Source organism: Dama dama, chromosome X, assembly GCF_033118175.1.
Source record: "Dama dama isolate Ldn47 chromosome X, ASM3311817v1, whole genome shotgun sequence".
NCBI lineage: Eukaryota > Metazoa > Chordata > Mammalia > Artiodactyla > Cervidae > Dama > Dama dama.
The window spans coordinates 117,029,954-117,045,996 of record NC_083714.1 but is presented as its reverse complement, the minus strand read 5'-3'; the positions used below and the strand labels follow the sequence as shown (position 1 = coordinate 117,045,996).

The 16,043-nt window shown below is 35.7% G+C and overlaps 1 protein-coding gene across 1 annotated transcript in view; it reads left to right on the top strand.

Annotated features, from left to right (window-relative positions):
* The window catches only part of LOC133052842 (cilia- and flagella-associated protein 47-like), a 167,040-nt gene that overhangs the window by 56,525 nt on the left and 94,472 nt on the right, over positions 1-16,043 (top strand). Inside the window, exon 7 of the mRNA XM_061137675.1 lies at positions 12,193-12,333. Within this exon, the coding sequence (XP_060993658.1) occupies positions 12,193-12,333 (141 nt within the window). The remainder of the gene's footprint in view (positions 1-12,192; positions 12,334-16,043) is intronic.

The window sequence follows — 16,043 nt, the reverse complement described above, 5'->3', positions numbered from 1 at the left end:
ACAATGCAGTGAATCCATACAAATGAGCAAGCATTTATATTTGATATCAGTGAAATATACATGACTTTATGGAACAAGAGGAGATGTACATAGAGATTTTAGTTAGATAGATAGACAGATATGTAAAAGTCTTCTAGCTATTTAAATAGGATGCCTTCATTAATTATCCTGTATTAATTACTTTGCACATGACATTGCCTAGTGCTAGAAAGATACTCATTGGGGCTGTGAATTTAACACATCCTGCTTATACAATACTTTGAATTTGGGGTGACAGTTCTCAGTTTCTGTCAATATCCTGCTGAGAAGTGGTGGGTATAATATCTGAAACACACGGTGTATTTTTAACACCTTTGTTGCAGAATGATTGATATACAGTAAGTTGTACATATTCAAAGTACAATTTGAGAAGACAATGTATGCATATGGGCTTTGCTGGTGGCTCAGATGGTAAAGAATCTGCCTGCAATGTGGGAGACCTGGGTTTGATCCCTGGGTTGGGAAGATCCCCTGGAGGAGGGCATGGCAACCCATTCCAGTATTCTTGCCTGGAGAATCCCCATGGACAGAGAAGACTGGTGGGCTACAGTCCATGGGGTCACAAAGAGTTGAATGCAACTGAGTGACTAAGCACAGCACAGCAATATATATATATATACCCATGAATCCATTGATTCAATTCAAACAGTGAATATATTTCACCCCTTAAAGTTTCCTTGTGTCCATTTTTAATCTTTTTTTTTCCATTTTTAATCTTTTTGCCTCTGCTCTCCTTCTGCCCAATGCCACCCTTGCCCTGGACAACCATTTATCTGTTTTCTGTCGCTTTATATGCATCTTAACAGTGCTGCCTCTGTGTGTGTGTGTGTGTGTGTGTGTATAAAATCATACATTGTGCACCCTTTTTTGAATGTTTTCATTTGTGCATCATAATTATTTTGAGATCCATCTATACAGTGTATGTTTCAATAGTGTATTCCTTTTATTGCAGAGTAACAGTCCCTAGAATGGATATATCATAGTGTGTTCATCTGTTTACCTATGGATGGATATTTGGGTTTTGGCATGTTGTGCTAATTACAAGAAAAGCTAATATGAGCATTCATGTATATGTCTTTCTATGGGCATATACTTTCATTCCTCTTGGGTAAATCACTTATGTATAGAATGACTGGATAACACAGTTACTAAATTTATAACATTTTAAGAAACTGCTAGACAGCTTTTCAAAAACATTGTTCCTTTTTCCATTCCCACCAGCAGTGTATAAATGTTCCACTTTGTCTACATACTAAAATAGGGATAATGATTTCAATATTTTCCATTTTAACTTGTGTGTAATGCTATTTTACAGTGTGGCTTTAATCTATATTTTCATAATAAATAATTTTGAGCATATCTTCTTGTGCTTGTTTTGTCTTCCCTGTGAAACGTGAAAACAAAAGCAAAAGTGTTAGTCACTCAGTTGTGTCCAACTCTTTGTGACCCCATGGACTGTAGACTGCCAGGCTCCTCTGTCTATGGAATTTTCCAGGCAAGAATACTGGACTGGATTGCCATTCCCTTCTCCAGGGTTTCTTCCTGTCCCAGGGATTGAACCCAGATCTCCTGCATTGCAGGCAAATTCTTTACCATCTGAGTCACCTTGTTATCCATATGCCTTCTTCACTGAAATGCTTTTTCAAGTCTTTTGTTCATGCCCCTATTGAATTGTGTTTTCTTATTGTTGAATCTTGAGACTTTTTAGAAGTGTATTCTAGATATATTCCCTTTATTATATACATGCTTTACAAATTTTTCTCCCAATATGTAGTTTTCCTCTTAATTTGATTAACAGTGTCTATAGAATAGCAAAAGTTTTTATTTTTCCCAGCTATATTGAGGTTTGATTGACAAATTAAAATTGTATGTTCTTAAGATGTAAAATGTGACAATTTGATATACATATATTTTATGAAGTGATTATAGAAGTTTTTAATTTTAATGAAATATAATCTATCAGTTTTTTTTTTCTTCTTTTACATTCAGGAAGAAGCATGTGGTTTTAATTGCAATCTAGACTATCACTGCTTGCTTCAGTAATGAAATCATAGGTTCTTGCCAAAGTTAAAATATAATCCACCATTCTCTACAGCAGAAATCTGAATTCTGTAGATTTTGATAATCCTTTATAATCCTTTCCTGTTGTCTTTAGTTTCTTGATATACTCATGTCAAAATGTATTATGGAAAGAGCAAACAGTATAATTCCATGCACAAAGAAGTGGAGCCTATAAGACTACCATCTGGAGCTTAACTGTCATAGGTGTAAATTAAGAGCTTAGAAAGAGTGGGAGACAAGAGTTCTTATGGCAGTGCGGCTGCAGCCCTGGGTTTCTTTATCTCTGTTCTTCATCAGCCACATGATTTTGTTTTTCCACCTTGCCTCTTGGCTCCCTAAGGAGAAATAAAAGAAAGTGAATCAGAAATAAGGATAAAACAAAGAAAGGAAAAAATGACAGAGAAGGAGGAAGAGGGTGAGTAGAGAATTCCTTAGGCTTTCATCTTTAGTCTCCTTACTCAAATTTTAAAGGGTAGTATCTCCCTGGTGGCTCAGAGGTTAAAGCGTCTGCCTGCAGTGCAGGAGACCTGGGTTCGATCCCTGAGTTGGGAAGATCCCCTGGAGAAGGAAATAGCAACCCATTCCAGTATTCTTGCCTGGAGAATCCCATGGAGGGAGGAGCCTGGTAGGCTACAGTCCATGGGGTCGCAAAGAGTCAGACACGACTGAGCAGATTTCATTTCATTCATGATGTTAGATGGTTTTTCCAGTGGTCATGTATGGATGTGAGAGTCAGACGGTGAAGAAAGCTGAGCGCCGAAGAATTGATGCTTTTGAACTGTGGTGTTGGAGAAGACTCTTGAGAGTCCCTTGGACTGCAAGGAGATCCAACCAGTCCATCCTAAAGGAGATCAGTCCTGGGTGTTCATTGGAAGGACTGACGCTGAAGCTGAAACTCCAGTACTTTGGCCACCTGATGTGAAGAGTTGACTCATTGGAAAAGACCCTGATGCTGGGAGGGATTGGGGGCAGGAGGAGAAGGGGACGACAGAGGATGAGATGGCTGGATGGCATCACTGACTCAATGGACATGAGTCTGAGTAAACTCCGGGAGTTGGTGATGGACAGGGAGGCCTGGTGTGCTGCAGTTCATGGGGTCACAAAGAGTCGGACACAAGTGAGGGACTGAACTGAACTGAACTGACTGATGACGTTAGAGACCCACTCCAGTATTCTTGCCTGGGAAATCCCATGGACAGAGGAGCCTGGTGGGCTACAGTCCATAGGGTTACAAGAGTTGGATACAACATAGCAACTAAATAACAGTGATATTTGAGAAACAGCAATTAAGATTAATTTGATCATATATAGTATAATGTGCATAGAACAAATACTTATGAAAAAAACTTCATGACAGTTAATGTGCCTCCAAGAAATTCTCAAGTGGATAAAATTCAGACCATACAGTGATTTTTCCATAACAGTTCTCCTCATTCATGACAGGGAGTGGTAAAGGTCCACTGGAAGGAGCAGGAAGGATGAGGGAACCAAGTGTATGAGCAGTATCTGAGAGTTATCACGTTAGGTCAGAATAAGTATTTTCGAGGTATGTGAGTGATTTTTCTGTTTTTCTGATCAAATGCCCATTTATTCCATGATATTTGCACATGGTTTAATGTGCCATATCCCATATTCTATGTTAGGTAAATATATGTGCCTTTGTCACTTACTAACTCTATGACCTGGAGTAAGTTACCCAATCTTCTCTATACCCTCAGTTGCTCAGCTTTAAAATAAATTCAGTGAGTAATTAACTCATATATTTATGAAAGTGGTTAAATAGGTAATGAATGTGAAGCATTTTGCACTTGCCTAATGCAGAATAATCATTCAGTAATTATTTTTTCATTATTTTCAAAAGAAATTAATGTGAAATTACATTCCTCAGTCTATAAATTTGAGTTTGATATTTACATTTTACAAGAGAGTATGAAATTAGAAAAAATTAATTCCTAATTTTTAAAAATGACATATACTAGGGGATTTGTTTTACTTACTATTCAAACATTTAGACTGTTTACAAAGGACAAATAATCCATTTCTCAAAATACAAGTTTGTGCTATTAAAAAACTTAATAGCTATAATTATGATTCCTATTAGAACTTTTGTAACACTCATTCAAACTGAAAATCTCCATTAAATGAACGATGTTGTATTTTAGAGAGTTGCTTTTGTTCACTACTATTATTTCTGTTACACCTATAGTTTTTCCAAAGTAGTCTAATAATTTTCCTATCACTCTGATAAACTCAAGCACCAATAATCAAGGTTTTATTTTTGTTCCATATTGAATTAGTTGGCTTTTGCCAGAAAAGAGGAATACAGGGAATGAATTAATCACATGTACATATATATTGTGGCAAAATATCATTGTCATTTGAAATACATATTCTTCTTGTAATTATTTACTGCATTTTGTTTGAAGGTTCATTACTACCAGTCATGTTGCTGAGTCAATAGTTATTCTTCGTAATAAAAGTTTATAAGAAGTTGACCACATATCTCTTCTACCATAGTTAATTAATAACTGAAAATAAAATGCCATTTAAAAATGTGATTGTTTAGAAATAAAACTTATATTGCCACTGAAAAAGTTTTTCACTGGAGAAAATGTATATAAATCAGTGGTGTAATTCCAAGATACATTTTTAAAATGTTATTTCAATTAAAACATAAGCTACTAAATAGACCTTTAATTTCTCTTACAGTTCTCTTCATCCATTTCTGTTTTTTTAGATGAATGTGTAATTTCTCATTTTGGTATATAACATATGGTCTTACACTCATATAGGACTTTTGAGCTGTTTTTCAAACAGTTGTCAAATTTCTATCTGCTGTAGGGTAATAAAAATATAATAATGTTTAAATGGGTATGTTAGAGGAAGAAAAAATGTGTCAAGTATATAAATAACTGAAATGAGAAAGAATAGAGGAAGTGTACTTTTAATTCTTGAAATTATTTCATAGTATTTGAAGTAGTGATTAGTGAAAAGTGAAAGTGAAGTCGCTCAGTCGTGTCCAACTCTTTGCGACCCCATGGACAGTAGCCTGCACCAGGCTCCTCCCTCCATGGGATTTTCTAGGTGAGAGTACTGGAGTGGGTTGCCATTTCCTTCTCTAGGGAATCTTCCCGACCCAGGAATCAAACCCACGTCTCCTGCATTCTAGACACACGCTTTACTGTCTGAGCCACCAGGAAAGTCCGAAGTAGTGATTAGGTTCCCTTATTATTCAGTACACATATTAACATATGTAAGTTTATCCAAATAATGGTTTTATCTAACTGAATTGTTATATTAGTTTTCTTTTCTAATTGTTCATTGCTGGTGTATATAAATTTACCCTTCATTCATTCATTCCTGAAATGAGTCTCATTTGATTCTGATATAAAATTCTTTTGATATGCTGCTGATTTTCTAGTATTTTATTGAAAATTTTTGAATCAATGTTCATTGGGATATTAAATTTTAGTTTTCTTGTACTGTCTCTGTCTAGTTTTTGTATCATGGCAATGCCGACCTCTTAGAATGAGTTAGAAATTTTTCCCTCCTCCTCACTATTTTGGAAATGCTAATTCTTCTTTAAATGTTTGGTAGAATTAAACAGTGAAGCCATCTTGTGCTGGGCTTTTCTCTGCAGGGAGTTTTTGATTACTGATTTAATTTTCTTCCTAATTTTGTGTCTATTCAAGTTTTCTATTATTCATACATCAGTGAGTGTTTTAGGAAATTATCCATTTCATTTAAGTTTATCCAATTTTTGGCACATAGTTGTTTATAATATTCTCATATATATGCATATGTAATGCTTTCTATTTTGGTAAAAATAATAGTAATGTCCTACTTTATTTCCGATTTTATTCATTTGAGTCCTCACTCTTTTTTCCTAGTCCATCTAGCTAATAATCTACCACTTCTGTTGATTTTTTCAAAGAACAAACTTTTGGGGGTTTTTTTGTTTCCTTTATTTTTCTGTTCTGTATATTATTTCCCTCCATTCTAAAATTTTTTTTTCTTAGCTAATTTTGGGTTTAATTTGCTCTTCTTTTTGTAGTTCATATAGTGTACAGTTAGGTTGTTGATTTGAGATTATTCTTTTTTTAATGAAATCATTTACTGCTATACATTGCCCTCAGCACTGCTCTTATTGCATCCTTTGTTTTATATGCTATGTTTTCTTTTTCAATTTTCTCAAGATATTTTCTAATTATTATTGTGATTTCTTCTTTGAAATATTGAGTATGTTGTTTAATTTCTAAATTTATATACTTCCTTCTTCTGTTATTTATAATTTCATTCCATTGTGATGAGGAAAAATGCTTTGTGCAATTTCAGTATTTTAAAATTTATTAAGATTCACTTCGTGGTTTCACATGTGATCTACCCTAAACATTGTTCCTTATTCATTTGAGAAGAATGTGTCTTCTGCTGCTGTTTTGTGGGACGTTCTATGTAGTCAGTTAGGTTTAGTTGTTTTATAGTTTTATTCACATCCTCTGTTTCCATATTTGTCTCTGTCTAGTTGTTCTATCCATTAATGAATGTGGGATATTGAGGTCTCTAGCTATTATTGTAGGATTATCTATTTCTCCTTCTGGTTTTATCCATTTTTTCTTCATTTATTTTGGGCCTCTGTTTTTAGGTGTGTATAGGTCTATAGGTTTTAATCTAATATTGCTAAATTGAACCTTTTTTATTTAATAATTGTTACTATTGCAGAATGATCACATTAAATCTAAATATCAATCAGTGCACACTTAGAATTTTTTTCTTGTATTAAGAACTTCTAAGAATTACTCTCTTAGCAACTTTCTAATATGCAATACAGTATTATTAGCTGTAGTCATCATGCTGTACATTACATTCCCATGACTTATCTTATAACAAGAAATTTGTACCTTTTGACTCCCTTCACCCTTTTCACGAACCCCACCCCCACCCTTTGCCTCTGGCAACCACCAATCTGTACTCTGTATATATAAGCTCATTTTTGTTTGTTTACTGGTTTTTTAGTTAACTGAACCTTTTATTAATGTATAGTGCCTTTTTGTTTCTTGTACATTTTTTGATATCTAATAAGTGAATTGTTTCCAAAATACAGTTTAAAATACTAATAAGAGCAGTAAAATAACCCAATTTTAAAAACTGTCAAAAAATCTGGAGAGACGCCTCACCAAAGAAAATATTCTGATAGGAAATAAGCATATGGAATGGTTTCCAACATCATATGTCTTTTTAGGGAACTACAAATTAAAACAACAATGAGATAACACTACATACCTATTAGGATGGCTAAATCCAGAAGCCCTGACAATACCAAATGCTAGTAAAGATGTAGAACAGTTCTGACTCATTAATGGTGAGAATACAAAATGGTACAGTGGTACAGGTGCTTTAGAAGACAATTTAACAGTCCTTTACAAAACAAAACATACTCATAACATAATCCAGCAATCATCAGCTCGTTTTGTATTTACCCAAATGAGTTCATACTTTATGTCCACACACAAAAATTTACACATGGATGTTTATAACAACTTTATTCATGATTACCAAAATGTGGAGGCAGCCCTGGTGTCCTACAGCAGGTGAATGGATACATAGTGGTATATCCATACAACTGGATATTTTTTCAGTAATAAAAACAAATGACGAAAAGACTAAACAAAGCTTAAATGTATGTTGCTTAATGAAAGAAGACAATCTGAAAAGGCCATCTATACAACATTCTGAAAAGACCAGTGGTTTCCAGTTCTGGAAAGGAGAGTTTGGGGGAGAGGGATGAATGAGTGGGATACAGGGGATTTGTTGGGGGGATATGAAACTATTCTCTGATACTATAACGGTAGATAGATGAAGGGCTTCCCTTGTGGTTCAGCTGGTAAAGAATCGGCCTGCAATGTGGGAGACCTGGGTTCAATCCCTGGCTTAGAAAGATCCCCTGGAGAAGGAAAAGGCTACGCACTCCATTATTCTGGCCTAGAGAATTCCATGGACTGTATAGTCCATGGGATCACAAAGAGTTGGACATGACTGAGCGACTTTCACTTTCAGGTAGATGAAATTATACATTTGTCAAAGTCATAGGATGTACAACACAAAGAATGAACCAGAATGTCAGCTATGAACGTTAGTTAATAATGATATATTATTATCAGCTCATCACTTATACGTAATGTACCACCTAATGTAGGATGTTTATAATGGGGAAACTACCAAAGGTATATGGGCACTATCTGTACTTTACACTCATTTTTTGTAAACATTAAACTCTTTAAAAAAATCTATTAATTTAAAAAAGTGTGGACTTTACATCACAATGCTCATGTTCAAATTCCAGCTGTGTTATTAAATGCTGATTGACCTTGAGCAAGCTACTGAACTTTGTTGTGTCACAGTTTCACTTCTTTAAAATGGGGGTAATAATAGGACTTATTTCATAGGTATGTTTTGGAAAAAGTTGTCAGCTTTTGTAAATCCCTGGAACAATGCCTGGCACATAGTAAGTCTACATAAGCATAAACTATGTAGTCATTTAATTCCCAAAACAACTAGCACCATTTTACAAACGAGGCAAGTGACATGTTCAGGGCTAAATTTGCAGTAGTAGAGTCAAGAGTTTGAATCCATATTCTATCAAAAGCCTGATGTTCTTTCTACTATATACCCTGTCTTTCCACAATCTGTTTGTGAGCATATACCAAGCTCCTATGTAAAATAAGAAAGCCATGTTTATAATAGGACATGAAGTTTAACTTGTAACTTACGTGCCTTTGTGAAATTTCAAAACAAGGGAATTGAAAATAATAAGATAGGAATGATATCAGCAAGATGGCAGAGTAGAAGATCCACCAATTGTTTCCCTCTTCAGCACAATCATTTGAAAGCCTTCCAAGGACAAAAGTGTCATTGTGGGATCCAGGTAGGAGACCATGAAACTCTGGTGGAGTCCAAAACCAAGGAAGACCATTTTGAAAAGGCAGGCTTATGCTCAGATGACAGTCTTGCCACCTGTGATCCTGGCTACAGACCAGAAAACACCCCTGTGGATTGTTACAGTCCCATTTGACTTTGGTCCTGCCATTAGCACTATCTGCCAAGGAATTTAGCAGGAGTCATACCTGCCCCTGCCCTGTATAACAGGCCCACAGAATTCAGTCCCATGTGTGGACCCTGCAGTGGTCCATGACACAGCTTCAGTCCCTCTTAGCCGCCACTTCTGGAGAAGGCAATGGCACCCCACTCCAGTACCCTTGCCTGGAAAATCCCATGGATGGAGGAGCCTGGTAGGCTGCAGTCCATGGCGTCGTGAAGAGTCAGACACGACTGAGCGACTTCACTTTCACTTTTCACTTTCATGCATTGGAGAAGGAAATGGCAACCCACTCCAGTGTTCTTGCCTGGAGAATCCCAGGGACAGTGGAGGGGCTGCCGTCTATGGGGTCGCACAGAGTCGGACACAACTGAAGCGACTTAGCAGCAGCAGCTACCTACCTGGGGACCCTCTGGGAGACATGCCTCCCTGTGCCCCTGTGGCAGGCCCTCCAACTTTGGTTCACCTGAAGATCCTCAAATGACCCTGTGACTCAGCTCCAACTACTCTTAGCCATGATCTGGGAACACTCCTACAAGGAGACATGCTTGTCTATCTTCAGAGGTATGTCCCCATATTATGTTCTGTCTGTACCGTCAGAACTGCTTGCCCAAGGACCTAGTGTTTTAACCACAGATACCTGTTAAAGTGATCCTATTTAGAATAGGGTCTTTGAAGATATAATCAAATTAATATGAAGTCATGCTGAATTCGGGTGAGCCCTGACCCAATATGACTGCTGTCCTTATAAGAAGAGGAAAGTAGACACAAGTAGGTACAGGAGAGAACACCATGCAAAGATTAAGGAGGACTGGAATGATACATCTACAAACCGAGGAATGCCAAGAATTGCTGGTAAACAGCAGAAACTAGGAGGGGGTCATGGAACAGACCCTCCTCAGAATCTCTGGAAGGAACCAACCCTGCCAGTACCTGGATTTCAAACATGTAGCCTCCAGAACTGTGAGAAAATAAATATCTGTTCAAATACCAATTCATATCCATATATATCTTTTAAACACAAATACACGCATACAGACCCACCACACATAGCAGGTCATATGAGACATAAAGCTCTGTAAATGGCTGCTTTCACTCAGAGTATCATGGATGTGTTTTCAATTCAGATTTCATAGATTTTTTTCTTTTGATTAGATGAACAATCATCCAAATAAATGTTTATCTTAATTCATGTAACTAGTCATGCATAGATGGAAATTGAGTTCCTCATTTTTTGTAATTACAGATAACATTGCAACAGCATCTTTGTAAATAACTCTGCTAGTTTTCTGATGGGGATAATATTTAAGATATAAGCTATTTAGAGGATAAAAACTAAACTTACATATCAAAGGGACTGTACAACAATTTGGTGACTGTTGCAAAATTACCCGCCAAAATATGTAGTACCAATTTTTACACTTACCAATAGTATCTGAGACAGGGGTTGTTACTCAACACTTAGCAATAATTGATATTATCAAAGGTTTTAAAAATTATCAATCTGAAAGAGTAAAGCATTTTTTATTTTTAATTATTGGACTTGTTTTGGGGGACATACAATTTTTGAAATTATATTCCTATGGATTATCTATAATTTTGATACATGTTATTTTAGCTTTAAATATTAAATTATAGCTTTATCTCTTATTTGCTTTATCTTTAATTCTTTCTAAAGGTTTAAGTACCATGACAATGTTTTATTCTTTGCCAATTTGAAAGAAGACACTTACTAAACTTGCTTAGAGCAGTGCCAAGATATTGCTTTGATTTTTTCTTAAAAAAAATGTATTTATTTTATGCCTTGAATCATTTTTGTGATTTATATAGTGCATTTCATCCAGATTCTAGTGCTGAGCCTAACATGATATTAGAGCTTGTATGTATGTATGTATGTGTGTGTATGTACACATGCATGTGTGCTAAGTCACTTCAGTCATGTCCAACTCTTTGAGACCCCGTGTACTGTAGCCCGCCAGGCTCCTCTGTCCATGGGATTCTCCAGGCAAGAATACTGAAGTGGGTTGCCATGCCCTCCTCCAGGGAGTGTATATGAAAATAAATATTAAAAAGTGCATACATTTACACACACACATGCACTAGATGGAGAGAAGGCTTTTTGGAAATTGGATGTTATTACAGAATGTTTCAAAGAGGGAGAACTGAAGATGTAGACGAGAGTAGGGGTGATTACAGCAGCCAGATCCTGGGGTAGACCAGAGTAGATGGAATCTAGTACACATAGCCAGGAGCTGTCCAGATAGGAGTGTATCAGTCATTCTTACTAGAGGAAAGCCAGAGGATAAGGTCACCATTGTGGAAGGGTTTGTCAGTGTGGGGGTGGGATTGTGAAGAAATTCTTTCCAGAAAGTGTGCATTTTCTTAGTGAAATAGAAATAAGATGATCAGCAAGGAATGAGGAGGGAGATAGAAGTGTGGGAAATTGAAGGGAAAAGAATATTTGAATCATCCTCTCTAAAGATGAATAAAAAAATATGAATATAGCAAGCTGGTGTTAAGATATCAGGGTCAATTTCTGAATTATTTCCTTATATATTAGGTTCAGTTTAAAAGTTAATACCAGTCTTTTATAAGTCAATTTTATTATAAGAAAATTTTCAGGTAAAGAGTGTGAATTTTTGACACTATGTTTTTTGAACAAAATTTAGTACTTTGCATATGAAATGCTTAAAGGAAGGTTCATGCTTAGGATATTGTATTAAGCAAAATAAACATTTTAATGAGGTAATAAATGAGCGTTACAAATGACTTTAGAAAATATGTAAGAACACTCACTCAAGACCAATATATTTTCTGAAGGCTGATGCAGTTCTATTATTTACTACATTTCCTTAATTACTATGAGAAAGCTGTTTAAAAATTACCATTTTAATGGATATTTAAAATATTTCCTTGAACTTTCTATTAAGTTCTGTCTAATTGTTAGTTTTGAAAACTAAACCCTGGTTAATCTGACATCTTGCATCTATGTGTTGCAGGTACAATTTCATTTTCTGTTAAAAGCAAGCATGATGGTGATTCTCAGGATGACTCAGATGAAGAACAAGATAGAGATCAAATACCCTTCTATAAGAAATCATTATCAGAACTATCTGACAAGTTTGATGAGGAAAAACCGGGTAAATTTATTATTATGGAGAGTTTCATGATCATCATCCATTTATAAGTCAGTAGCTACTTTACACTCAAAATACATATACAAATGTGTATTTCATATATCTGTAAGGATTGTATTATTTCAGGATTAACAACATGTTAATTTCTGGATTTGTACTACCATTAAAATGAGTAGATTATAATACTTCAGCTTGAAGGCTGCCTACTGTTTCATAAGTGAAGAACTTTACACATATTTTTGTTACTGAACACAAAATTTCAGTCAAATTCTGATAAAATGTTAATGAATATATTATTTTAACAATGTAATGTGTTCCTTTTTTAAATATAGGAAATGATAGCAGTCTTCCTCATATGCAAAAGAAAGTAAATGCTATTGTTTCCCCTTCCCATATTATAAAGCTTCCTTTGAATGTTGTTAAACATCATATCTTTTCAGTAGAAATTCGAAGGAAAATGGGTTTATGAAGAGTTGGAATAGACAGGGCAGGTTTCTGAGAGACTGGGTGAATGAGTTCTCTTATGGGTGAGTAGCAGGGATGGAAGAGGGAAATAGAGAAAAGTGGGTTGACAAGGGCAAAGTTCTACCAGAGGCATACCAAAATAGAAATCTTTATTAAATGAGTTTGTGTTTAATCAGGATTCTTCAAAGAAAGAGACACTAATATAATATAATATAATATAACATGCAATCCAATATAGTATAGTTAAATATAATAATCTATATCTTTATAGAGAGAGACATTTAAAGGAATTGGCTAACATAACTAAGGAGACTGGCAAGTCTAAAATCTATAGGGCAAGCACATCCTTGCGTGCTAAGTTGCTTCAGTCCTGTCCGACTCTTTGTGACCCCATGGACTGTAGCCCACCAGGCTCCACTGTCCATGGGATTTTCCTGGCAAAAATACTGGAATGGGTGGCCATGCCCTCCTCTAGGGGATCTTCCCGACCCAGGGATTGAACCCATGTCTCTTACATCTCCTACATTGTAAGTGGATTCTTTACCACTGAGCCACCGGGGAAGCAGGGTGGAAAATTAGTAAAAGTTGCTGTTGCAGTCTTGAGTCCACAAATTGCTCAGGAAAGACCAGGCAGGCTACAAGCTCTGAGAGGGTTCCCATGTTTCAGGCTTGGCTAAGAATTGCTTCTCTTTCAGGTCACTTCAGTCTTTGCTCTTACGGCCTCCAACTGATTGGAGTTGGCACACTCACATAAGCAGAGTATTCTGCTTTACTCGAAGTCTACTGATTAAAGTGTTCATGTATCTTCCTACCAACATTTAGACTGGTGTGTAATCAAACAACTGGACACCATAGTCCAGCCCAGTTGATATATAAAATTAACCATCACAGAATACATGGATTAAAAGGGATATCCAGGCACTCATTCAAAACAGTTTAGAAAGAGAAGAGCTAGGCCACTGCAACAGTTAACTGGGTTTGAAGTGAAGAGAACAGTGTTTTTTAGGGTGGTGATGGGGATAGAGAAATACCCCTAAAGATGGAAAACATTTCAGAAACTAGCATTAGATGCTTCTCTTGAGAGAGTAGATAGTGTTAGTCACTCAGCTGTGTCTGACTCTTTGTGATCCCATGGTCTATAGCACACCAGGCTTCTCTGTCCAAGGAATTCTCCAGGCAAGAAGAGAGCAGATAGGAAGTGAGAATTGATTCCAAAATTTATCAAGGTTTTCTTGTATCTTGTTTGTATCTTGGAGGTCCTATCTAAGGGATGCCCAAGGGAGAGTGTTTATCAAAGTCTGTTGTGGGGGATTCTGGGGGAGTCATGTTAGGAAATTACATTTACTTGTGACTGTGTGGGCTATTTAAAATTTTTTAAATTAAGTTTCAATTATTCAACATAAATTATATAAGAAACATTCTTATATTAAAGTATTTGTGCATATCATCAATTATTTTATTTCAAAAAATATCTTAAAATGAAATCATTGGATCAAAGGGAAAAACAATTCTTAAACATTTTAAACATGTTAAAGCACTCTTCCAATTTTTATCAATTCAAATTTCCATTATAATGTATAAGATTGTCTCTTTCAACCTGACCCTCATTAAAACTGGATGTTACCATTATTTTTCCTATTTCCCTATTTGGAAGCCTAAAAAATTCTTATCTAATTGTTTTCATTTCTTCTTTGTCCCAGCTTTACTGGAGTATAGCTGGCTATTAAAAATTGTGCATATTTAAAGTGGACAAATAGATTTGATATACATATACATTGTGAAATATTCACCAGAATCATCCCAATTAACATATTTATCATCTCACATGAAGTGAAGTGAAGTCGCTCAGTCGTGTCCAAGTCTTTGCAACCCTTTGCAATAGATATGGACTGTAGCCTACCAGGCTCCTCCATCCATGGGATTTTCCAGGTACAAATACTGGAGCGGGTTGCCATTTCCTTCTCCAGGAGATCTTCCCATCCCGGGTCTCCCGCATTGTAGGCAGACGCTTTACCATCTGAGCCACCAGGGAAGAACATAGTTACCACTTTTTTGCAGAAGAAGGTAAAGACGCAATCTACCTTCTAACTGAATACTGTCAAAATATGCGTACAATTTAAAGTGATCTATACTCAGTATAATAACCTATCAAATCTGAGTGGCATATTTTAGAAATATCTAATATTTAGATAAATTTTAGGTTCACAGCAAAACTGAGAGGAAGATTCAGAGTTTTCCCATATACATCCTGCCCTCACACGTGGATTGTCTCCCCCATCATTAACATACCCCACCAAAATAGTACATGTGTCACAATTAACAAGCCTGTATACACACACACACACACACAAGATCTACCTTCTAGCAAATTTAGAGTATACACACTACCCTGTTAACTATAATTACCTTGTTGTACATTATATCTCCAGAACTTACTCATTTTGCATAACTGAAACTTCTCTAATTGAAAAGAAATGTACTGCTGAGCAATCAGTAAGAAAAAGACCATAGTTATTACAGGGGATGGAAAGGTTAATTCTGTTTGAGTAGGAATATGGAAAGGCCTGTCTGAAGAATTGGGGATAACTGTACATATATTTTTCCTGGTTCTTAATCTATTTTGCAACCTGTCATCAGACAGCTTAGACTTTTAAAATAAAATAATCAATGATATGCACAGATATTTTAATATAAGAATGTTTCCCATATGATTTATTATGTTAAATAATTAAAACTTAATTTTTAATTTGATTTAAAGTGTTTTTGAATAGATATCATCTGCATATAATTTTTTCCCATTTTTGTTGAAAAATAATTGTCATACATCACTGTAGAAGTTTAAGGCCATACAGCTTGATGGTTTGATTTACACGTCTTGTGAAATGATTACCACAGTATGTTCCGCTAACATCCATCTTCTCATATAGATACAATAAAAAGAATAAAAAGATAAAATGAAAAGCAATTTTCTCCTTTTGAAGAAAACTCTTAGAATTTACTCTCTTAGCTTTTCTGTATATCATACAGCAGTGTTAATTGTAGTCATCATGCTGTACATGACCTCCCTAGTACTTAATTATTTTATAACTGCAAGTTTATGTCTTTTGACCACCATCCTTCATTTCTCCCTACTCCCGCCTTCTGCCTCTGGTAACCACAAGTCTGATTTCTTTTGCTATGAGTTTGGGTTTTTTGTTATTGTTTTGGTTGTTTATTTTAGACTACACACATAACTGAAATCATGAGTA